The sequence below is a fragment of the Macaca fascicularis genome, chromosome 9 (genome assembly GCF_037993035.2).
Source record: "Macaca fascicularis isolate 582-1 chromosome 9, T2T-MFA8v1.1".
NCBI classification, from domain to species: domain Eukaryota; kingdom Metazoa; phylum Chordata; class Mammalia; order Primates; family Cercopithecidae; genus Macaca; species Macaca fascicularis.
Window position 1 is genome coordinate 8441008 of NC_088383.1, and position 24954 is coordinate 8465961.

Genomic DNA, 24954 nt, shown 5'->3' on the forward strand with positions numbered 1-24954 from the left:
ACTGACTAAAATAAATATTTAAAGCTATGTTTCTAAGTATTTGCTTAGCTGTGTTATTTTGTTTATTTTAGCTGGATCATGTCCTACGGTTCCAAGAGTCCTTTAAATTTTAATAATGGCATTGTTTGTGTACATTCTGGGAAGCTTAAAGAACATAAAAAGAATTAATGTTTTGAATGATTTGATGTCTTAGTCAGCTTGGGCTGCCTTAACAAGAATACCACAGACTTGAGTGGCTTAAACAAAACACATTTATTTCTCATAGTTCTGGAGGCTGGGAAGTCCAAGATCAAGGCGGCAGCAGACGTGGTGTCTGGTAAGGGCCATCTTCTCATTGTATCCCCCACACAGTGAAGAGGAAAAAGACGATCTCTTCCATGTCTCTTTTTTTTTTTTTTTTTGGCAGAGTTTTGCTCTGTCACTCAGGCTGGAGTGCAATGGCGTGATCTTGGCTCACTGCAACCTCTGACTCCCTGGTTCAAGCGATTCTCCTGCCTCAGCCTCCCGAGCAGCTGGGACTACAGGCATGCACCACCACGCCCAGCTAATTTTTGTATTTTTAGTGGAGACAGGGTTTCACCATGTTGGCCAAGATGGTCTCGATCTCCTGACTTCATGATCCGCCCGCCTCAGCCTCCCAAAATGCTGGGATTACAGGCGTGAACCACTGCACCCGGCCCCAAGTCTCTTCCTATAAGGGCCTTAATCCCATTTGTGAGGGCTCTGCCCTCAAGACCTAATAACCTTCCAAAGGTCCCAATTCCAAGAACCATCACATTCAGGATTTAAGCTTCAACATATGGATTTGGGGAAGACATATACACTCAATTCAAGGCATGTAGTTTAGCCAAAACATAAATGTAAAGGAATGAATCCTGTTCCTAATCCACCTATGAGGATACATGATTCAATTAAATGTTGAATGTTACTCCCTAAAGAAACACAGAGGCGCTCACTCCGATTCCCAGTCCCTGGCCTCCTCAGCACAGTTGCAGCACCGAGGGAATCTTCTGATGGTTTCTCCTCCCAACATCCCCTCCCTTTAGCCTGAAGTTGTAAAGCATTAGAAAGTCAAATGGAGGAAGATGGAGCACCTAGCATGAGGCTGTGGGGGGTCAGGGGAGGATAGAGAACAGTGTTCCTTCATTTTCAGTCCATTTCATTTTAGGAATGTGAAACTTTAAATGAGAAGATCCTTCAAGACGACTCATCCAGATGCCTCTCATTTTTAGACAAGGGAGGGGACTGAAAGGCAGAGATGCTGACTTGTTCAAGGTCCCAGTTAGTCAGTGATTATGACACATTAACTACTGTGATAACAAGGAGATTTATCTCCTCTAATTATGACATACTTCTTCATCTCATTCAATCTCTCATTTAGGAACAACCCTCACCCTGGTTTATAAATGCTCAAGGAAAATAAATGATTGCCCAGATGGTGAAACAGAGTCAAAGCAAACAAAACGATTCTGGAGGTTCAGTGTAGCCCTGCATTAAGTATGTTGTATAACCTGGCACAAACCACTCCGGGGCACTCTCTGCCTCAGTTTCCCTATCTGAGAATTTCTCCCTTCCCCTGCATTTAAAGAGCTTGTTACAACACACGTGGAAAACAGAAAATACTATTTTTTTAAAATCAAATGCAAAGGTCCTAACTATAACCTCCGGATGGGGTTTGGGGCTTTCAGGTACTGACCCCATTTGCAGAAAAAAAAAAAAAAAAATCTACACCTAAAGAAGAAGAGGAAAAAAGGTGATATTTGTCTACAGTAAAATATAATTTTTAAAAATAAAAGCTCAACTTTGATACTTTTTAGTTTTTTGCTGAGCAGGCGAGTTAGCTATGGGTATCTCATTGGAATGTTTTTCTCAGCTCTTAAAGTAGCAGCACAGGCAGTAGGAACTGCTCTTTCCTAATAACGTCCTCTTTTCTGCAGTGTCAAGACTTAAAACACCTGGAACAACAGATCACTGCTCCAAGTGCTCCACAGGGGACGGGGCCACCTGGCTCCAGGGCTGTCTGTCCGGCTGGGATTTACATAATAGGAAGGCCCCAGGGAGCCTGGCCAGCCCCTGGCTATCTCTAGCTCCCGCTCCCTTTCTCTGAGCTCTACAGTCTGAAAGCATCCGTCAGCAGCACTGGCTGGCAGCCTCTGCACCTCTGGCATGAATACAGGCAGCTGAGTTTGGGAAGACGGAAGGCAAATAAATAGCACAGCAGACAGGCCCTGGTGTGGAGGGTTCACAAAGCAGAGAGAGACAAGCCCAGAGAGTCCCCCAGCGCTAACTCGTTCCGAAGCCGCTGCGTCCAACAGGAACATGTGGACGTCATTTTACTGCCAGAATGTTTCCCCAGGGAAGGCAAACATGATAAACAATTTTCTTAACTCAGGTATCCCTCCCAGTGCTAAGCATGCCTTCGCATTTCACGCGGGGGCTGCTCTGGTGTCAAGCCCCATGGAAGAAGCCTCTTGTGAGGCCAGCCCGGGCCTTGAACTCTGGCCCGCATAGAAACATTCCACTTCTCTGACCACAGTCTTTCTCTGCCCAAGCGCTCCCAGTATCTGTCTGCTGAAGGGTGACGTTCATTGGCTCTGGAAGCCCCCTCTGATCTTAACCTTTTCCTTAGGGCATCAGGTTTGTCCAAGTTTTGGAACCAGAGCCCCTGTTCATGCTGGTTTCCTGGCCTTTTTTCTATCTGACATGAAGGAAGCTGGAAGTCCTAGATTTTCTAAGCACTGACACGCTTCCTGTGATAGGTGGGCCGGTTCTGCCTATCGAGAGGCTCTCCGAGCCGGCTCTGCCTCCCGTCCTAGCACTGTGCACATGTAACTGATTACCTCCTGGAGGACCACAAGGAAACAAGGTCTGGGAACTATGACAAAGGCTGGAGAGCTCCAAGTAAAAGATGTATCACATTCACTTGGCCAACTCTTCAGCACCAAGACACGCCAGTAAAATCAACCACATGGAGTTGTCCTGTGTGTTAAAAGCCTTTAGCTTATTGGAACAAATTGGAGAACAGCCATTAACAAAGTCACGTGGTTTACAAAAGCCCATTAGAAAGAGATTAGTATCTGAGCTGTAGATGTTTCTATTTTCAATCAAATTTCCTTTTAATGAAAACTAATTTTTAAGGGCAAGATACCACAGCAGAAGAAAAACCTCTCGTAAGACAAGACTTCATAGTTTACAGCGATCAAATGTATGGGCTATCTGCATGATTGGTGGCCTGGACTCAGTGAGAGATTCCTTTGTAGCAGAGGTTGGCCACACATCTGGGGGCTGCAACACCACTGAAAAGACAGCTTTCTAAGCATTAGTGTAAGGCAAACAGCACAGTCCCCAAACTTGGCCATTTCCACCAAGAAAACAAGTTTCATAGCAACCTTCCTTCACCAGAAAGGCTTACTTTATGACAGGCTAACAGAACAGATAAGCAGGTTGGGACAAGATACAGACTTGGTTGCATTTAGCTATGACCTTTCTCCCCTCCGTGGATGTGGGCAGGGTGGGGAGAGGCAGGAAGAGGGAGTAGAGAGAAATGACATTTGCACTCAGGCTTCCCGCCCCTACCCTTTGCCCAGACAGACGTCGGATCTACGCTGCACCAGGGGTGGGTCACGGAGTCCAGCTAATTACCAGGAGCTGAGGCATGTACAAGCCATGAAAAGAGCTGCCCCATGGCCTCCCCACATCACGGTCCTTCATGCACTTGCATCATTAAGGCTGCCAGCTTCAGAGCTCCCTGGACGTTCCCCGGCCAAGCGTCATCCCTGTGTCAAACGGATGGGAGGCCAGGTAATCCTTGTACTCCCCGTCAATCAGTTTGGCGGCGTTGTTCCTGGCAAACCAGCAGTCTATCTGCTCTTCCCCATTGTAGATCTTCCTTTGCTTCCAGACCACTGGGACTTGGTGGCCTTTCACCTTTAGGACGGCCTCAGGCCCCTCTCGCGCCTGAAGGAGCGGAAGGTGAGTGGGGCTCTGGCTGGGCCCCGCAGGGTCGTCCATGAGTCTGGCATCCTGGTTCAGGAACTGACCTGGGAGGACAAAGCAAAGCATTGGGTCTCAGTCAAATGCAGAAACCTCGTGCTGAAATCCAGCTTCAGTGCTATCAGTGGCGGCAAGGCTTACAATTGGCCACAGCCCGAGACTGGACTCTCCCAGCAGGAGCGGAGACATTTTCTGGTGTCATGGAAGAACATGTGTTCTGGGGGCAGGGAGGAGAGAGCTGAGGACTTATCCACACCATGGGATTTACCCACGACTGCTGGAAGCTTCCCAGTTGCTAACACTAGAAAGTTGCCTAACCTACAAATAGCAATAACCATGGTCTCCTACTGAGTCTAGAGGACAGGACGGGGCAGATAAAAGAGGGAAGTAGTGTTCCGTCTTCCCTCTGTCCTCTCCCCAGTCACAGGCCCGCCTCCTTTCTATCAGCCTCAGTTCTGTGTTGGGTGCAGGATGGAAAGCAGTCAGCTCAGCTCGTCTCTGACCCTCATCCTCAGGACTCTCCGGGTCCGATGGCAGCACTGCTCAGGCCACAGGAATAAAGAGCTGTGTCTGCAAAGGGAGCTCACACTGGGCCACCAGGCCCCACGAAATACAGCCAGCTCAAGAGTCAGGAAATCCTGCCTACTAAACTGAGCCCTGACAATGGCTTGCTCTTTATTTTTGGGCAAGGGGCCCATGCAAAATTGCTCGTTGAAGAAAGCTGGGTAGAATGGCCCGCCTGCTGTGCACAGCCATGTGGGTACCTCCCCCGGTGGGGGTGTTGCTCAGGCTGGGCACTGGGCAGGGCTGCCTCGTGTCTGTGTCTACTTGCTGAGAGCAAAGGAACTGGATCCTCAGGTGACTACACTCCAATTCCTCATTCATTTTCCCAGAAGGCTAAAGAGAACTACTTGGTTTATAAAGCCCATTCTTAGCCCAGAAAGCCCAGAAAGAAATCTAATTTTCATATTACATATGTAGTGATCTAATTTTCATATTACATATGTAATTTTCATATTATATACACAGTCATGCACCACATCATGACATTTCAATCAATGATGGACTGAAAATATGATGGTAGTCCCATAGGATTATAATAGCATATTTTTAGTGTACCTTTTCTATGTCTAGATATGTTTAGGAGAACAAATACTTATCAACATGTTGCAACTGCCTGCAGTATTTCATGCAGTCACATGCTGTACAGGTTTGTAGCCTGGGAGCAATAGGAGACACCACAGAGCCTAGCTGGGTGGGTAGTAGACTACACTATCTAGAGAGGTTTGTGTAAGGAATATTCTAGATGGTCATATAGTGACCAAATCACGTAACGATGCATTTCTCAGAATGTATCCCTGTCATTAAGGCATGACTCTGTGTGTGTGTGTGAATATATATAATATGTACATACATAGACTGTACACATATATACATACATACAGACTGTATATATACACACATACAGACTGCATACATACACACACACACACAGACTGCGTATATACACACACATGCACCATAAATACATACAGACTGTATACATATATACATATATACACATTCATACTGTATACATACATATATACATATACACATATATACATAGACTGTATATATACACACATATACAGACTGTGTATATATACACACACCATACATACAGACTGTATATACACACACACACACACACAGACTATATGTATATATACATACATACACGCTGTATACATACCTTTGTACACATATACACAGACTGTGTATATATATACACGTATATAGACTGATATATAATGTATATGTATATATACACTGTATATATACATACATATATGTCTGTGTATACATATATACACACATACATAGACTGTATATATAATACATATATACATGTATATGTATAATACATTATGTAGACTATATATACACACATACATATACAGACTACACACATACATACAAACATATACGGATTGTATATATGATATATTATGTATTTAGAGACTATATATACATACACACATATGCAGTCTGTGTATACATATTATATATGTATATTATGTATATGTATAGACTGTATGCGCACACACACATACATACATATGCTGACTGTATATATAATAAAAACCACATTCCTATTGAATTTCTCAATCGAACTAAAGGTGCTGGCAATACCGGCTTTGCTTGGGAGATTTAACTCTGTCCTCTACACCCAGCGTGAGGAGAGCACAGCTTCCCACCTAGCAGTCCGTGGCAGTTGCTGGAGAGGCCTTCGCTGTTGGCGATGTAGAAGCCCAGGTGGTGTCGCTGGAAGGGCGCCGGCTTTTTGTAGAGGTGGATGAGGATGACAAAGGCTATGGAGCCCTGGATGGTGACCGTGACATTGGCATTGGCAGACACGGATACCTCCAGCCCCCGGCTCCCCACCACCACACTCTGGTTGCAGGGGAGCACCAGCCTGTCCCCACCATCCAGGATGACTCTGCTCGGTGTGATCTCGAGGTAAGATCTCTCTGGTTTGTTGACGAGGATGGTGATGGTGCGGAAGTAAGTGCGCTGTTTCTTATGGCCATTTGGAGGGGCGGGCGCCCCGATTAACTCTCCATTCACTGTCACACCTCAAAGGCCAAGGGGAAAAGAACAAGGTTAGAAAATCTGGCCGGGAGCGGTGGCTCACGCCTGTCATTCCAGCACTTGGGAGGCCGGGGCAAGTGGACTGCCTGAGGCCAGGAGTTCAAGACCAGCCTGGGCAACACAGAGAGACCCTGTCTCTACTAAAAATAAAAAAATTAGCTGGGCATAGTGGTGCACGCCTATAGTCCCAGCTAGTTCGCTTGAGCCCAGGCGTTCCCAGGAGCCCAGGAGCTCAAGGCTGCCGTGAGCTGTGAGTACACCACTGCACTCCATCCTGGGCTCCAGAGTAAGATCCTCTCTCACAAAAACAAAAAAAAAAAAGGAAGAAAAAATCTATCCCTGCCCAACACATCAAGTTAGAATTTCCCTCCTCCTTTGGGCTTATCTTTGTATCTCTAGTACCAAAAACACTGTCTGACTTACACACAGAGGCCACTCAGTGGTTACTGAGTGAATGGATGAGGGAAAGCGTAAAGTTATGTGTGGATTTTTTACTGTTGTCTGATCAATATCTTGGGATAGAGGAGGGAGGATGTAGGTTTGGGTCAAGATACCGTAGAAGGAAGCACGAAGCTAAGTATTTGTGCATCTACACACAGCTTACCATGTTCGTCTGGTTTCCTTCCAGTGTGGTTGTAGTGATAAGAGCCCTTGTATGACCCTGATGTGTATTTCGTATCCACCAGCGGCTGCTGATCCTAATTCGGACATCTTACGATGCCACTGAGCAGTGTGGGAGAATGCAAAGTTAGCTTTTTGTTTTGATTTTAGTCCAAAAATTCAAGTTCTTCCTCCACTTAGGTGTTCATCCTTAGACAAGTCAGGAAAAAAAAAAAAAACCACCTGTAATCCCAGTTTCTGGGGAGGCTGAGGCAGGAGAATCACTACTTGAACCCAGGGGGTGGAGACTGCAGTGAGCCCAGATGGCACCACTTCACTGCAGCCTGGGCGACAGAGTGAAACCCCATCTCAAAAAAGAAAAAAAAAAACTGCCTCTATTTCCTTATCTGTAAAATGGATGGACAGATATAAAACCTAACAGAATTTTTGTGAGGATCCCAGGAGGTAGCATCTGTGTAAATTGTAAACTGCCAGCAAATCAACTCATTTCTTTTTTTCTTCATCATTCTGAACACCACTGGGGCTTTTCTGGAGTTGAGCAAGGCCTGTGAACCAAGCCCCAGGGTTCTGTGCTGTCTGGCTGAATAGCAAACAGATGGCAACTGCACTAGAGATGTTTGGGGCTGAATTAGGCGATGCATGTTAAATGCGTTTTGCTCTCAGGCAAAGCAGCAATTTGCAGTAAGAAAAGATTGTTATATAATTAACTCTTGTTTTCTCTGCTTTGAGAATAATCTTCCCAATAAAACTTCTTAGACATTCAAGGAAAAAAGGGCCTTCTCTGGGGCAAGGGGTCAGGGGAGGGGAGAAATCCCAGCACGAGAAGAGCCTATGCTCTTCCAGCCTCAAAGTCCTAAGCATTTTTGGGCTGAGTTCCCATGACGGACATCTCGCGGAAGACAGAAACCATGGGAACTGCTCCTAGAATAGGAGGTATTTCCAAGGACATATACAATTAGGTCCTATCTTGCTCCTGAGCCCTTCGAAGTAAGAAACAGTAGAGATTTAGCTCTGAGGCTATAAAGTCCCGCCAGAAAACAATGTGTTGAACGAACCCCAGGATCAAACTCTACATAATCGCATCACACATGTCACCTGCCGGGGGACCCTGTGCAACCCAACATTCCAAGACACTCATGTTCTTGGCAGTAAGAAGTGCCAGGGTACCCACTCCAAAGCTTGTCCTCACAGAGCTGGACATGGCTTGTTACCTGCATTGAACTTGAAAAGCCTTCTCTGTGCTAATCTCTCTCACCCAGGTCCTCTACAGACCGACAGGGTACACAGAGCCCCTTTGACCATACACGTTCACAGCACACAGACAGAGCTGTGGATTCACAGCTGAGCGTCCTGTGTAAGTCACCAAGAAACTGACATGAGTTTAGAACCTTGGCCTCCCTGGCATCACAGCTTTTGAATGGATAGACACTATGACAATAATACACAATAATACATCGTGGATTTCTTTTTTTTTTTTTTTTTTTGAGATAGAGTTTCACTCTTGTCACCAGGCTGGAGTGATCTCAGCTCACTGCAACCTCCGCCTCCTGGGTTCAAGAGATTCTCCTGCCTCAGCCTCCCGAGTAGCTGGGATCTCAGGTGCCCACCACTATGCCCGGCTAATTTTTTTGTATTTTTTAGTACAGACGGGGTTTTACCATGTTGGCCAAGCTGGTCTTGAACTCCTGACCTCAGGTGATCCGCCCGCCTCAGCCTCCCAAAGTACTGGGATTACAGGCATGAGCCACCGCGCCCAGCCTACACAGTGGATTTCTAAAGCACTTAAGCATTTACAAAACAACTTCACATCCAGTTTCATTTGATCCACTTTATATGGCTTTGTTAGGCCAATAGAGTGTCCCTATTTCCATTTCACAAGGGAAACAACTCCGAAGGCACGAGCCCAAGGCCAGGCGGCACTTGTCATAAAGCAGGGAGGCAGATGCGTAAGTCCAGAAGCGCAGTGCACTTCCCTTAACCACCGACAACGCTCACTGAGCATCTATCAGGTGGCCCTCAGATCACTGGACATCCATCTGAAGAACAGAGGCAGATGCAGTACCTACCTGTCCTTGCCCAGATGCTACAGTGGAAGGTAGAACTTACCAGAGTCCATGTGATCAGAGACCAGCCTGAGGATGTCCCCGGGCTGCCCATCAATATTGAAGCACACAGTGAGTTTGCTCAGGGGGAAATCCACAACAAAGTGGGGATCGCCATCCACTGCCAGAGCAGAAGAAAAAGGAGAGAAAAAGAAAGACACTTATTAAGTACCTTCCTTGTGGAGGTGCTACTCTCTATTTTCTCATGAATGATGTTATTTTATTTTTTTTTTTGAGACGGAGTCTCGCTCTGTCACCCAGGTTGCAGGCTCGAGTACAGTGGCATGATCTCAGCTCACTGCAAGCTCCGCCTCCCAGGTTCACGCCAATCAATGATTTTATTGAATCCTGAAAACGATACTGGAAGGAAGTGTCCTCAATTTCCAGATGAGGAAGATGAGTGAGAGGGAAACAATTCCCCAAAAGTACCCAGTGAGTTAGCAGTAAACATTTGACTTCAGGTTTTCTAAATTCCAATATAATGCTCCTTTCATCACACCCTAGCTCAGCACAGACACCTAAGCTTCCAGAGGTGAGAGGAGAAGGAGAGAGAGATCCCTACACACCCTCTGCTGGTACTCAGTCCCCATGCTTCCATTCCCCAGGCAGACATCCCTTGCTATTTGCTTTCTCCTTTACTGGCACGGATGCAGAGGACTTTCCTCGCCTATGACGGGAGATCTACCGCGCTGCTTCTCCCAGGAAGCCATAGGCTATCCCAGGCTCATTCGCAGCGTCAGCTGTATGCCACCCCTGCACGCAGGCACTGAGAGCCATGCCCAGCTTAGATGTAGGGGCAAGCGAAGCAAAAAGTGAGTAGGTGGCCAGGCACACAGTCAGGGTACTGGCGGAAACCCCTCCTTTGGGTCACACCGACTTCACTGCTCTCAAGTTTCTGTCCACAGAGGAGACCACAAAGTTCAGCTGACAGTTCTTGTCTGTCCTCATTTTCACCTGTTAAAGGTGAACAGTCTTGCCTTTTATTATACAGATAAAAGATTTCTTGAGAATCTATATCAATTCTCTTACTAGATTGGAGATTTACTTTCTAATTTATATTCCAAGTGCAATTTGTTTATTTTATTTTTGTTTTATTGAGACAGGGTCCCACTCTGCTGACCAGACTGGAGCACAGTGCTGCAATCATAGCTCACTGCAGCCTCAAACTCCTGGGCTCAAATGGTCCTCGCACCTCAGCCTCCTGAGTAGCTGGGACTACAGGCAGGTGCCACCATGCCGGGCTAATTTTTTATTTTTTGTAGGGACAGGGTCTCACTATGTTGCCTAGGCTGGTCTCAAACTCCTGGGTTCAAGCATTCCACCCACCTCAGCCTCCCAAAGTGTGCTGGGATTACTGGCGTGAGCCACCACACCAGCCTACAACTTGTTTCTTGAATGCCCCTCTGCTTTCTGTGCACGTGGATGTGTCTGCATGCATGCTGTGCACAGTATAGGCACGAGCCAGAGTCGGCTTTCACGCTGCAACAAACTAACATCCCTGCATTCACTGCTGAGAAACCCTTTCTGCCCCAGCATCCCTGAGAAGGGCCCTTGAGAGGATCTGGCTGCTCTCCCTGGGAAGCACCTCAACTTCCCGGAAAATTGCAAGGTATGAAGAAATTCAAGGTGCTGGTCTTTTGCTGATGGGGAAAAACTGGCCCCCAGAGGAGATCAAGGTTCTCACCCGCATTGCTGGCGTTTTTTCAGGCACGCACACAGTTGTCTTTTGGTGTCCATGGGGGATTAGTTCCAGGACCCCCGCGGATACTAAAATTCATGTGTACTCAGGTCCCTGACATACAATGGTGTAGTATCTGTATATAACCTTCGCAGAGCCTTCCATACACTTTATTTTTAATTTATTTTTATTTATTAAGACAGAGGCTCACTCTGTCACCCAGGCTGGCGTGCAATGGTGCAATCTCGGCTCACTGCGATCTCTGCCTCCTGAGTTCAAGCGATTCTCCTGCCTCAGCCTCCTGAGTAGCTGGGATTACAGGCATGCACCACCATGCCCAGCTAATTATTGTATTTTTAGTAGAGATGGGGTTTCACCATGTTGGCCAGGCTGGTCTCGAACTCCTGACCTCAGGTGATCCACCTACGTTGGCCTCCCAAAGTGCTGGGATTACAAACTTTAGCCACTGCGTGCAGCCTTTCCATACATCTCTAGGTTACTTATAACAACTAATGCAAAGGGAATGCGATGTAAATAGTTGTTACACTGTATCGTTTAAGGAATAAAGACAAGAAAAAAAGTCCGTGCACATTCAATACAGATGCAATTCCTTTTTCACGTATTTCCGATCTGCTCTTGGTTTGATCCTTGGGATGCAGGACCCATGGAGACAGAGGGCAACCGTCTAGCTCATCTGACAGTTTGCTGAGAGTTTCTATGTGCACATACCACACCATTTCTACTCAAATCGTCCAAATCTCTTTACAAGGAAAGATAGTGCTTGATCCAAAAAAGTAGGGAGGGGTCAAAAAGGCATTACTCCAGGCAGCATCCAAGAGGAAGCTTTTCTGGCATTCCATAAAGCCTACGTGTGTGTTCAAAGGAATTCCAGTCCGTCTCCTGGAGACTGTGCAGACTCTCTATCCACGGCTAATCTCTGGGATGTCCCTGGGTTTTAGGAGCTTGCACGTACAGCACAGCAGCAGAAAGGCCATAATCGAGACTTCCAGAGGATGACATGGACACAGCAGAACAAAACCCAGTCATAGGTTGTTCTTCCCTCTGAATTTTTATTATAGTCCCAGGAAGCTGGCAAAAGGAAATTTCATGACATTTGAAAAAAATCTGTTCTTCCCTTCCGAAACCACGAACTGAAAAAAATGCAAACAAAAACAAAGCCTGCCTGTCACACCAGACGTTTTTATTTTGGTAGCACCATTTTATGTTTGTCATAGCAGAGGCTGGAAGGATACACGTTCCGGATCTCTAAAACAATGTCTTCCAAACTCAATAAGGGTCAGAATGTGCCTCTGCCACCCATCTATTCTTCCATCGGGTTTCCTGCCAGGATTCCTGGGGACTGTGCTATCTCCACAGTGTTTATGTGATGGTTTCATGACAGCTGCAATTCTCAGGCTCTGCCTCACATTGTGGGCTTGATACGTTGCTGAATGAGCTGGTATTTTTAACTGACTTCATGGAATTCTTGGTTTTACACTTTTTTTTTTTTTTTTTTTTTTTTTAAGACAGAGTTTCACTCTTGTAGTCCAGGCTGGAATGCAGTGGCGTGATCTTGGCTCACTGAACCCTCAACTTCCCAGGTTCCAGCAATTCTCCTGTCTCGGCCTCCCCTACAGGCCCCTGCCACCACACCTGGCTAATTTTTGTATTTTTAGTAGAGAGGAGGTTTCACCATGTTGGCCAGGCTGGTCTTGAACTCCTGACCTCAAGCAATACACCCACCTCGGCCTCCCACAGTGCTGGGATTACAGGCGTGAGTCACCACACCTGGCCTGGTTTCAGACTTTTTAAACATCTCTTACTCTCAATTCACACACAACCGCATCCTTTTCTTTACCTGATGTTTTAGAGATTTTAATTCTTGGCTGGTATGGCTTCTCCAGCAAAGGTCCTAAAAAGGAGAAGAGAACATCACGGTCATTCATTAAAGAAGATGGAGAGAGAGGTACAAAGGAAGAGAGTAGAAATGACTAAAATACAGCTTTTAGGTACATTTGTAATAGCTTAAAGAATCAAAAAACCCTTTAAAACATCATCAGTCTTAAAAAGGCAGCTTGGCCTCAAAACACAAAAGTAAAGCCAGGCATGGTGGCTCATGTCCATAATCCCAGTGCTTTGGGAGGCCAAGGTGGGAGGATCACTGGAACCCAGGAGTTCGAGACCAGCCTGGGCAATATAGTGACACCCTGTCTCACCAAAAAAAAAAAAAAAAAAATTAGCCCAACAAGGTGGTACACGTCTGTAGTCCCAGCTTCTTGGGAGGCCGAGGTGGGAGGATCACTTGAGCCCAGGAGATTGAGGCTGCAGTGAGCCATGATTGCACCACTGCACTCCAGCCTGGTTAACAGAGTGAGACTGTCTCAAAAAAGAAAAGACAAGACAAGAAAAGAAAATAATAGAAGGTACACAAGTGGAGTGTAAAGTGTGCAGGATTAATTATTTTATTCTTCTACGAATTAGATACTATTCTGTTATTTTTGTGTATATTATAGGGGAAAATATTTTATCACACTTGAGATATATTTATAGAGGAAGGGAGAAATGAGTTGTTCAGTGGGCCCGTAGAATTTTGGATGTGCAAGATGGAAAAGTTCTAGAGATCTGTTTCATCACAGTGTCAATATACTTAACATCACTTACCAGCGTTGAACTGTACGCTTAAAAATGGGTAAGGTGGTAAATTTTACGTTCATGATAAAAACAAAAACAAAAACAAACAACAATGTAAAAAAAGAGGTACAGTTATAATCCAGTGTCTGTAGCTACGTGTGCGGCGGAATTCACAAAGCAGAAGATTTGGAAACACTTTGTATTTCAAAGTACTGGTGCTCTGAATATTCAATGAAAGAATAACCTAAAAGTAATTAATATCTATAAATAAAATCAATAACTTATGTCAAATTGTTAGTACTAGCAAAATTGTGCTCCTCTTCTCTGGTTTTTACTGCTCCCAGAAATTAACGAGTGAGATCTCGAAACGTTCTTGAAGCACCCGCTTCTCAAGACTGGTCTTGACCAGCATGATCTGGGCAGAACGCAGATTTGCCAGGAAAGAGGATGGATGACTGGATGACTGCTTTGAGGAGTGGCAGCTGCCACCAACTCTCAAAAAAAATTTAAATTTAAATTTAAAAACCATCAGAACTTTAAGGAAAGGAAGAATTTTCTTTCAAAAAAAAAAAAAAAAAAACCCTTTTGAGTAATCAGTTGGTTATCTCCTCTGTCTTTCTGGACAGAGATCACCTGGGTCTGATGTCTCCTGAAGCTGTAGAGATCTGCGCTGATGACCTGTCATCAAGATCTTACTCAGAAAGCCGTTTTTCCTGGATGTGGCATGGATCTCATGAGTAGAAAGCGATGGCATCCTGCCACATGCTTTTAATCACAGCAAATGTTGTGTAAGTTTTGCCAAGACAAGTTCCATCCTTTCTGAAATAGCCACGTCAATTGTAACCTTGCTATCGGGATCGGAACTTATCAATAAATTTCTGGTACTCCATACCTCCATGGAAGGCATGTCTGACATTTGTGCAAAACTCACTGTGTGCCCATGGCATTCCATATGTAGTCCTTACAACAGCCCTGCAGGGAAATTATGATTATCTCCGTGTTCAAGCTGGGGAGTGAGAATGGAAGCTCAGAGAGGTTGAGACACCTGCCTCGGGCCTCACAGCTGGTCAGGAAGGTTGGTGAATCCTAACTGCATGCTTTCTCCACACCCAGGTCTTTCTAACACTTCAGAGTGTGAGGAATAAATGGGACAGCATTGGTGGGTTGCGGAGTAGGGCCTGATCAACCTGTTTCCTCTCCTAGGAGACAGAACTTGACAGGAACCCAAAAAAATGTGATGCATATGAAACGCGATTTTCCACAAGCAGATCTGCCAGGAATACAATGCCCTGCTTTGGTTTCACTGTTTCCTTTCTCTTGTTCTGGTCTCTACTCGTACCCCCAGCAGAATGGCACCGAGACTGACCGTGCCTGCTTCTGTTCGGATTCTCAGAGACTGACATGTAAAGATCGGATTCTTGCAAGAATCCGTACCTTGGTCCTTCCCACGTGCTCTCAGGAAAATAAAATCAAGCATACAATTAAATTATACTACATAACTCTGAAGTGCTTGAAAATACAGAAAGGCACTGAAAAATGGGCATTGGTATGTTCATTTCAGTGCTTCTGCCCATGCCTGAAACCTGGCAAGCACTCAGTTTATTGATGGTTTATTGATGGACTGACCTCACTAGGCTATATTTCTGACTCAAATGCCACCTTTTTCTCATTTCTCTAGACAGCCACAGTGTATAGCAATGTGCGTACAACAGTGTACAATACTCTCTGAAGACTACGAGCTCTATACAGCGTTACTGCTTTTTGGTTGGTTGTTTTTTGGAGACGGGGTCTTGCTCTGTCACCCAGGTTGGAGAGCAGTGGTACCATCATGGCTCACTGCAGCCTCAAACTCCCGGGCTCCACTGATCCTCCTTCCTCAGCCTCCTGAGTAGCTGAGACTACAGGCATTCCACCATACATAGATAATTAAATTTTCTTTTTCTTTTGTAGAGACAGGGTCTCTCTGTGTTGCCCAAGCTGGTGTTGAACTCATGGCCTCAAGTGATCCCACCTCAGCTTCCCGAAGTGCTGGGATTACAGGCGTGAGCTACTATACCCAGTCTGGGTTATTATTTATAAGTATTATAGCAAGATGGACTAACACAGCTTCCTGCTGGGGCTCCCTGTGGAGGAGGTGAGTGGCATCTCAGGCCTGAGTCACCCACACCTGGCTGGCACAGGTGCTTCATACCTGGCTGCGTGCCAGCTCCTCGCACGCTCTGCACCACCGGTTCGGGTCCCATGGCGGCCGACATGCCGTGGGCCTCCTCCAGGCCATCCTTGCGCGGGACCGGCCCCCTCAGCTTCATGGAAGTGAAGGGAGTGAGGAAGCGGTAGCTTAGGGCCAGGTCCTGGGCCCGCTGCCGCAGCCGCTCCTTCTCCGGCTCATCGTCACTTTGCAGCCAGGAGCTCAGCAGCTCCTTTGTGGTGAGGTAGCTCCAGAGACGCTCGATGTGGTTGGGGTCCCCCTCTCCATCGCCTTCAGGCCTGGGGCTTCCTGTGACATCTTTCCCTGCCTTCTGAGGTCCCACAGGCACATCCGTCTTCAGGATGACGAATTTCTTACTGTTGCTGGCGGTGACCTCCACGTGCAGGTGATCCAGCTTCCTGTCCACCAGCTTCCCTGCGATGATGATCTCCGAGCCGTTGAAGTAGTTGGGGAACAGGGTCTTGGTGGCCTGCACCACAGAGCTGGGGGGATAATCGATGCGGATGTCAGAGAGGAGAGGGGTCCTGATTTCATCGTAGAACCTGCGGTGGAAGCACAGGGAAAGAAGGAGATCAGGGCCCTGCTCCAACAGCAGGCAGGACAGTCCTAAAGGAAAATGCAGACTCTCAGGGGGATGAGTCTGATTTTAGAAGCGATCAAGTCCAACATGGCACCCCACACAATATTTCTGCCAGGAGGTCACGAGGCAGCAGGGTGAACACCACTGATGAGAGGGAATGCATTCTCTCACATGGCTTCTGAGCTGTTTTTCAACTGCTCTCATGATGAGAAGAACTTCCTTCTAGTAGATTAAAATCTTCCTCCCTGAAATTTCCACCCACTGGTTTCAGTTTTGCCTCTGGAACAACACAGAATTAGTCTAATCCATTTCAACAGACATTTGGATGCTTAAAAACCAATGCTGTGATTCCTTTAAGCCTGATCAATCCCCAGTTTCATGAACTATTCTTCCTGTGATACAGTTTTGAGATTCCCTCACTATTCTTTGTAAATTTCCTTTGTACACACTTACATTTCTCAAAGGACCTCTTAAAAAACCCTTTTCTTAGAACCAAATACAAATTCCAGATGTGCTTTAAGCAGCACATCCTACTTGAGAAACCTGATTTGTGTGAGTTTGTGCATATAACATTTGCTTGCATTTGCTTTTCTTGTAGTTAAGTTACATGGCTGCTTTTTGTTAAGTCAGGAGACAATTAAAATTCCCTTTCAAAAGATCTACAAAGTATAGGCTGTGGAATTAGACTTCCATCTCTGTCGCTTCCTTGCTGTGTGTCTTGGGACATGTGACTTAACCTCTCTGAACTTCAGTTTCCTTATCTATAAAATCAGGATGTTAACAGTACTTCTTTGGTCACCTGCTAGCTGTCTCCAAAAGTCCATTTTCCCCTTCTTTCATGAGAATTGAGCTCTGGCCATCGAGCTGCAAACTACATTTCCCAGCCTCCATCAAGGCCACAAATGGCCATGTGATTATGTCCTCCCAATGGAATATGGGTAGGCGTGAGATGTGCAACTTCTCAATATTTGCTTAAAATTCATGCTGGCTTTCTTTTCTCTCTCCCTTTTTGTGGCTAGAAAACTAGAGTGATAGTGACCAAATTTCAATCCTATAGCATTAAGGACAACACCTGAGGGAAGCAGAGCAATAAAACAGAAGGAGCTTAGGTCCCTGAATGACTTTCTGGAGCAGGATCTAGCCCGTTACCATTACAGGAGAGGGAAGTAAACGGCTATCTTATTTCAGCCTTTGCCTCTCGTCATCTCTGTACTGCAGCGTAGCCTTTACCCTAATACACCTATCTCCTAGGATTTCTGTGAGGCTCATCCGGGATAATGCACATAGAAATTCCTGGTGTATCATAAGTTCTCATAAATGCCGGGTATTGATCATAGTTTCAGTGGGATGGCAGTGCAGCTGACTTGTTGCAGCATAATTGCTTTTGCTTCTGAATGCCTTATTGAATCTCAATTCTATTATCCAGTGCATCAGATTCTCCCCTTTGACTCTAGCTTTGAATAATTTTTAAAATGTGGGAAGCAAATCTGTGTTTTCATTTACATCTTTCATGAAGCATGGGAGGAAATGGTGGCGAATCCCAAACCGAGGACCTGTCTTTACTGCACACTGTAGGGACCTCTACTTCCATTTATCATTAATAAATGTCCTTTGATTATGGCTATTAAACACCCGTATTTCTACCCAAACCTCCCCTCTGCTTTTAAGTAGATACCACATATGCCATGGTGCAGATTCAAGGGCCTCACGCTGAACTGGGAGTTGGCATTTCGCTCAGTCAACAGCAACGTGGCAGACTGTGTGTGGCAACATAATATCCGAGGGAAGCTATTTCTGTTTTAAAAGATCTAAGTTTTCTCCAACCTCTCATTTAAAAGATCTCATTTATTCTCCACCTCAAAATAATCTGATTATTTACCAGTTTTATCTGGTAGTTTTGCTTCTAAATAAAAGTATCTTTTAACTAGTACTCAAAATGGAGATAACAGTACTCTACTACTCACAGGGTAGGATAAAAGTACACTGACTAGAAAGTGCTTTGAAATATCAGGATGTCAATGATCCATGAGAGCTCATTAAATACTTAATATGGGATGGCCACTGTGCCAATGCTTTACATGCTGTTTTTACATAGCGATTTTCTCATTAAATTCTGCAACCAACCATAATCCTCATTTTACAGATGAGAAAACGGAGGTACAGCCTGTCTTAAAATCTTGCTTAGGGCTGGGTGCAGTGGCTCACGCCCGTAATCCCAGCACTTTGGGAGGCTGAGGCGGGCAGATCACCTGAGGTCAGGAGTTTGAGACCAGCCTGACCAACAGGGAGAAAGAAACCTCATCTCTACTAAAAATACAAAATTAGCCTGGCATGGTGGCACATGCCTGTAATCCCAGCTACTCGGGAGGCTGAGGCAGGAGAATCGCTTGAACCCGGGAGGTGGAGGTTGCAGTGAGCTGAGATCACACCACTGCACTCCAGCCTGGGCAACAAGAGTGAAACTCCATTACAAGAAAAAAAAAATCTTGCCTAAAGTCACAAAGGAGGATCCGAATTTGAACTCTGATCTGCCGGGCTTCAAAACACATTGTGATACCTCCCATTGCAATGAGCTGTGATCGCTGTCAGCGGATGCAAGTCTGGGGTGCAGCAACACAGTCCTCTCTGAGTTCCCACCGCAGCCACCCCTCAGCCCCTCGACCAGCCTCGCATGCCTACGAAGACAGACCACAGACCCGATGAGCTGCGAGCCCGCATCCTCCTCCTCGTGCACACGCCGTGTGAGGCCGCAGTTCTCCAGCGACAGTTTCTCCAGCAGCCTGAAGTCCACATCGTTGCCGATGCCAATGGTGAAGATGCAGACTTGGCCTCGGGCGGCCTCTCGGGTGTTGTTGAGGATCTTGAGGGTGTGCGTCTCCCCGACTGTGGGCTTCCCATCCGTCAGGAAAATGATGAGGGACACGCTCCGGTCTCCAATGTCATTGTGGGCCACGTACTTGTTGAGGAGCCTGATGGCCCTCTGCAGGGCCCCATTGATGTCTGTGCCTGCAGGACACCAACACGGGACAGCTCAAGCCTCTACACTCACCTCCCCACCCTGAATGCACTTTCTTTTTTTTTCAGACGGAGTCTCGCTCTGTCACCCAGGCTGGAGTGCAATGGTGCGATCTCCACTCATTGCAACCCCACCTTCCAGGTTCAAGCAATTCTCCCACCTCAGCCTCCCAAGTAGCTGGGATTACAGGCACACACCACCACATCTGGCTAATTTTTGTATTTTTAGTAGAGACGGGATTGACCATGTTGGCCAGGTTGGTCTCAAACTCCTGACCTCAAGTGATCTGCCCACCTTGGCCTCCCAAAGTGCTGGGACTACAGGCGTGAGCCACCGCGCCCAGCCTGAATGCACTTTCATAGCTGCAGTTCACGCTCAACCACCCAAGTGCTCATAGGAGTGAGATGTCAGGGGGCCATCCAGAAACTTGCTAAATGCAAATCGTTTACTAGATGCATATAAGCGACCGGGGACTATCCCGCTGTAACAAACCTTCTCCAGAAGGCGTGTGGTGACACCTTAGTTTAGCAGTCTCCACTACCTGAGCTTCAGTGACCTCTGTGCCCTTTTCTGAGAATGGTTTTGAAAAGAGCAGGAAGGGCCGGGCGCGGTGGCTCAAGCCTGGAATCCCAGCACTTTGGGAGGCTGAGACGGGCGGATCACGAGGTCAGGAGATCGAGACCATCCTGGCTAACACGGTGAAACCCCGTCTCTACTAAAAAATACAAAAAACTAGCCGGGCGTGGTGGCGGGCGCCTGTAGTCCCAGCTACTCGGGAGGCTGAGGCAGGAGAATGGCGTGAACCCGGGAGGCAGAGCTTGCAGCGAGCTGAGATCCGGCCACTACACTCCAGCCTGGGCGGCAGAGCGAGACTCTGTCTCAAAAAAAAAAAAAAAAAGAAAAGAAAAGAGCAGGAAGGTGTTGAGCGTAGAGGACAGCAGGAATGAGCAGGGAGAAACAGCTGCAGAGGGGAGGAGGGGCACGGAATGAAGAGGAGGAGGGTAGCTGCTGACATCTCAGATGCCTTCCAGCGTTGTCCAGGGCTGGGTGGAGCTGATGAAAGAATGAATTTGTTGCCTTCATCGTCCCTCCTTTCCTGGCTTCCTGTCCCTTCAGATCACCTCAGCTTGTCAGAACCCCACAGAGGAAGGGAGCATGAAATATTTTAGCCACCCTTTTTCCTTCAGAGGCCCTTGTCAGCAACAGCTCTGATTAAAGTTGAGGGCCGGCCAGGCACAGTGTCTCATGCCTGTAATCCCAGAACTTTGGAAGGCCAAGGGGGGCAGATCACCTGAGGTCAGGAGTTCGAGACCAGCCTGGCCAACATGGCAAAACCCTGTCTCTACCAAAAATACAAAAATTAGCCAGGCATGGTGGCACATGCCTGTAATCCCAGCTACTCGGGTGGCTAAGGTCAGAAAATCACTTGAACCCAGAAGGCGGAAGTTGCAGTGAGACAAGATTGTGCCATTGCACTCCAGCCTGGGCAACAAAGTGAGATGCTGTCTCAACAGAAAAAATAAAAATAAAATAAATAAATTTATAAATAAAATGAAGTTGGGGACGACAGGGAAGAAAAACTTTATCAGGAATATGTGGCTTAGAAAACCTCTACAAAATAGAAAACAAATCTCAACTCTGAGAAACGGTGGAAGAATAAACACCAATGACATTAGCAGGTATCTGTGGACAGCAGGAGGTTTTTCCTCTCCTGCTTATCTTTGGATGATTTTCTTTACTCCTCAAATGTCTTAGAATAGACACTTCCATGGAAAACATGGGGTGAGAACATGAGTTCTAAATGTTCTGTTTCTTGATCTGGGTCCGGGTTCTGTTCAGTTTATGAAAACATATCAGGTTGTACACTTACTACATGTGCATTTCTCTGCATGTATGTTACACTACAGGTTACTGCTTCCTTAAAAAAGAATGTTCCCATGTTTTCTTTTCCTTCTTTTTTTATTTAGAGACAGGGTCTCAATATGTTGCCGAGGCTGGTCTCAAACTCCTGGGCTCAAGCAATTCTCCCACCTCAACCTCCCAAAGTGCTGGGACTACAGGTGTGAGCCACCATGCCCAGCCACCGATGTATTTTTTTTTCTTTTTTCTTTTTTTTAAGACATAGTCTTGCTCTCTTGCCCGAGCTGGAGTGCAGTGGCGTGATCCTGGCTCACTGCAACCTCTGCCTCCCCGGTTAAAGCAAACAATTCTCCTGCCTCAGCCTCCTGGGTAGCTGGGATTACAGGCACATGCCACCATGCCCAGCTAATTTTTCTATTTTTTTAGTACAGACGGGGTTTCACCATGTTGGCCAGGCTGGTCTTGATCTGACTTTGTGATCTGCCCACCTTGGCCTCCAAAGTGCTGGGATTACCGGCGTGGGCCACCACACCTGGCCCCATGTATTCTTAAATTTACTACTTTATGATTAAAATAAATCACACAATTTAAGTTTGGGAGCAAAATGAATAAATAAATAAAGTTGGGGCCTGTGTCTTTGATAGGAGCTGAACAAGTATTTGTTTGGTGGATGGAGAGACAGGTGGTTGGGTGGTTGAGGTTGAAATCCCAGCTACAGTGAGGTTTCTGGGTTAGCTAAGAATTCCACTGAACTAAGCTACCAGCGTCCCACCATCACCAAGTAAAGCAGAGACTTTACTGTAGTGTGAACACCTATTTCCTTTGTTTTTGTTTTTGTTTTTTCAAATGGCTTAAGATAAAATCTATATACCAAAAGATCACCCATTCTAAGTGTCCAATTCATGATTTGTAGTAAACTTAAGAGTTTGATGACCATCACCACCATCCATCATCCTGACTGGAGGCACTTTTCTCTACCTGCAAATTTTACCACATTTGTGGTACATATATACCATGGGGCACTATTCAGCCATAAAAAAGAATGAGATCCTGTCATTTGCAACACGATGGATAGAACTGGAGCTCATTATATTAAGTGAATTAAGCGAGGCACAGAAAGACCAACTTCCCATGTTCTTGCTTATTTGTGGGAACTAAAAATTAAAACAATTGAACTCACGGAGATAAAGAGAACGATGGTTCCCAGAGGCTGGGAAGGGTAGTAGAGGGTGGTGCAGAAGGATAGTTAATGGGTACAAAAAGTAGTTAGAAAGAATGAAGATCTAGCATTTGATAGTGCAACAGGGTGATTATATTCAATAATAATTTCAAGATACATTTAAAAATACCTAAGAGTATAATTGGATTGTTTGTAACACAAAGGACAAATGCTTGAGGTGATGGATATTTATCTGACGTAATTATCACACAATGTATGCCTGTATCAAAATACCTCATATACCCCATAAATACATATACCTACTCTGGACCCACAAAAATTAAAATTTAAAATTAAAATGTACCACATCTGAGATAACCAGATCGTCTCCCCCATGGCTTTACATCCTCCAGATTTTCTAGCTAAAAAAGTAGATAAGGCTATGTCCATGACCAAATGTTCGTAATTCTTGCTAAGATGCAGAGTCCAAATGGAAAGAAAGTTATTTAACATTTTATTGGAATCACTAATTTGTCTTTCTTTTGTTTGTTTGCTTTTGAAATGGAATCTCACTTTGTCACCCGGGCTGGAGTGCAGTGGCGCGATCTCGGCTCACTGCAACCTCTGCCTCCCAGATTCATGCAATTCTCCTGCCTCAGCCTTCCCAGTAGCTGAGACTACAGGTGCAAGCCACCACGCCCAGCTAGTTTTTTGTATTTCAGTAGAGATGGGGTTTCACCGTGTTGCCCAGGCTGGTCTCAAGCTTCCGAGCTCAGGCAATCCGCCCGTCTTGGCCTCCCAAAGTGCTAGGATTACAGGCATGAGCCACTGTGCCTGGCCTAATTTGCCTTTCTTAAGGCCCAGTCTAATTTCTTAGTGCCCCTGGATGTGTGGGCAAGGATGAACTGGCATTTGTTTTTTTTCGTGTCTGTATTCAGCAATGGTGCCAAATCTCTCACTCCACTTTAAAGCCAAGGAGAGCCCAGGCAGAGGGATGGATTAGCTTTCCCAATGGCACACAGCCACCAGAGGCCCTGCAGGGATTGGCATCAAGCCCATGTTAAGGGGGGCACCTCCTGCCCACTGAAAACAGAGAGGAGCTGTCATCAAAGGACTCACAAGCACCAGTGAGAGGGGTTACCCGAAAATAATGGCCACATCGATGCTTAAAGAGGACTTTCTATGTGCCAGGACCATTCTAACCACTTGAAATGCTTTAGCTCACTCCATCCTGATAACGACTCCATTGTTATCTTCATTCTACAGATGAGGAAACTGAGGCACAGAGAAGGTGGAGCTGGATTCAAACCCAGGCAGCCTGGCTTCCAAATCCATGCTCTCAATCCTGACGCTACACATCTTAGAGAGAAGCAGGCTGATTTACTGCTCACCTGCAGAGGCTAGGGCAAGGCGGTGTCAAGAAAAAAAATCCATGGGGTTTCTAAGGCTTGGAGTCCAAAAGACCCTAACATACATCAGCCATTTTCTTTCTTTTTTTTTTTTCTTTTTATTTTGAGACAGAGCCTTGCTGTCGCCCAGGCTGGAGTGACGTGATCTTGGCTCACTGCAACCTCTGCCTCCCAGATTCAAGCAATTCTCCTGCCTCAGCCTCCCAAGTAGCTGGGATTACAGGCACTTGCCACCACGCCCGGCTAACTTATTGTATTTTTAGTAGAGACGGGGTTTCGCCATGCAGGCCAGACTGGTTTTGAACTCCTGACCTCAGGTGATTCACCTGCCGTGGCCTCCCAAAGTGCTGGGATTACGAGCGTGAGCCACCCCGCCCGGCCCAGCTATTTTCTAAAGCTGTTTATTACTCCATGGACCCCACTCTACCAGCACACACACATCATTCTTCTAGTAAGCAGGACCATTAAAATAAATCCAATCTACAAATATCCATTGAGCATGCCCTCTGTGTCAGGAACCATGCATGGAGGTGGGAGCTATGTTAACATGAAGAGAAATCTGTTCCTTCAAGAATTTTACGGTGTTATGGATTTGGATTTCCTGCCGTAGATTATCACTATCATATTAAATCCAATCTTCTATTTCTCTCATCAAACATCAAAACAGTTCCGAGATTATACTGTTTTGGAGGCTAGTAGGAAATCCCAGTGTAAATGAAAGTATAAGCCCAGCAAGATCAAGTTCCAAATTAAGTTCATTTGGGAAATGAGGGCTTTGTCTTGGATTGGGAAACCATGAATATATGAAAGATGGAAAATTCCAGATGGGAAAAGACTGAAGAGTGTTTTGTAGGTTTCCAGATAACTGAAGTGGAATTAACCAGGAGGTGCTGTCTCTGTACAGAGCCTGTAAGGCAGGGGGCAGGGAGGGAGTAGGTCCAGTTGTTCTAAATGCTCTGCTCCAATACTGAGCACCTCTTCTGTGTCCACTGCACTGTTGATACAGAGAACAGCAAGAGCACGGCGCAGGTCCTGAGTTGGGAGAACTTAACATCTAGGACA

General features: G+C 46.0%; 1 protein-coding gene across 1 annotated transcript in view; it reads right to left on the minus strand.

Moving 5' to 3' along the window:
• Positions 1-233: 233 nt before the first annotated feature.
• The window catches only part of ITIH5 (inter-alpha-trypsin inhibitor heavy chain 5), a 104558-nt gene continuing 79837 nt past the window's right edge, over positions 234-24954 (minus strand). Inside the window, exons 9-14 of the mRNA XM_005564592.5 lie at positions 19145-19454; positions 15851-16410; positions 12887-12940; positions 9355-9471; positions 6234-6611; positions 234-4040 (exon numbers count right to left, since the gene is read on the minus strand). Of these exons, the coding sequence (XP_005564649.3) occupies positions 3739-4040; positions 6234-6611; positions 9355-9471; positions 12887-12940; positions 15851-16410; positions 19145-19454 (1721 nt within the window). The 3' untranslated portion in view covers positions 234-3738. The remainder of the gene's footprint in view (positions 4041-6233; positions 6612-9354; positions 9472-12886; positions 12941-15850; positions 16411-19144; positions 19455-24954) is intronic.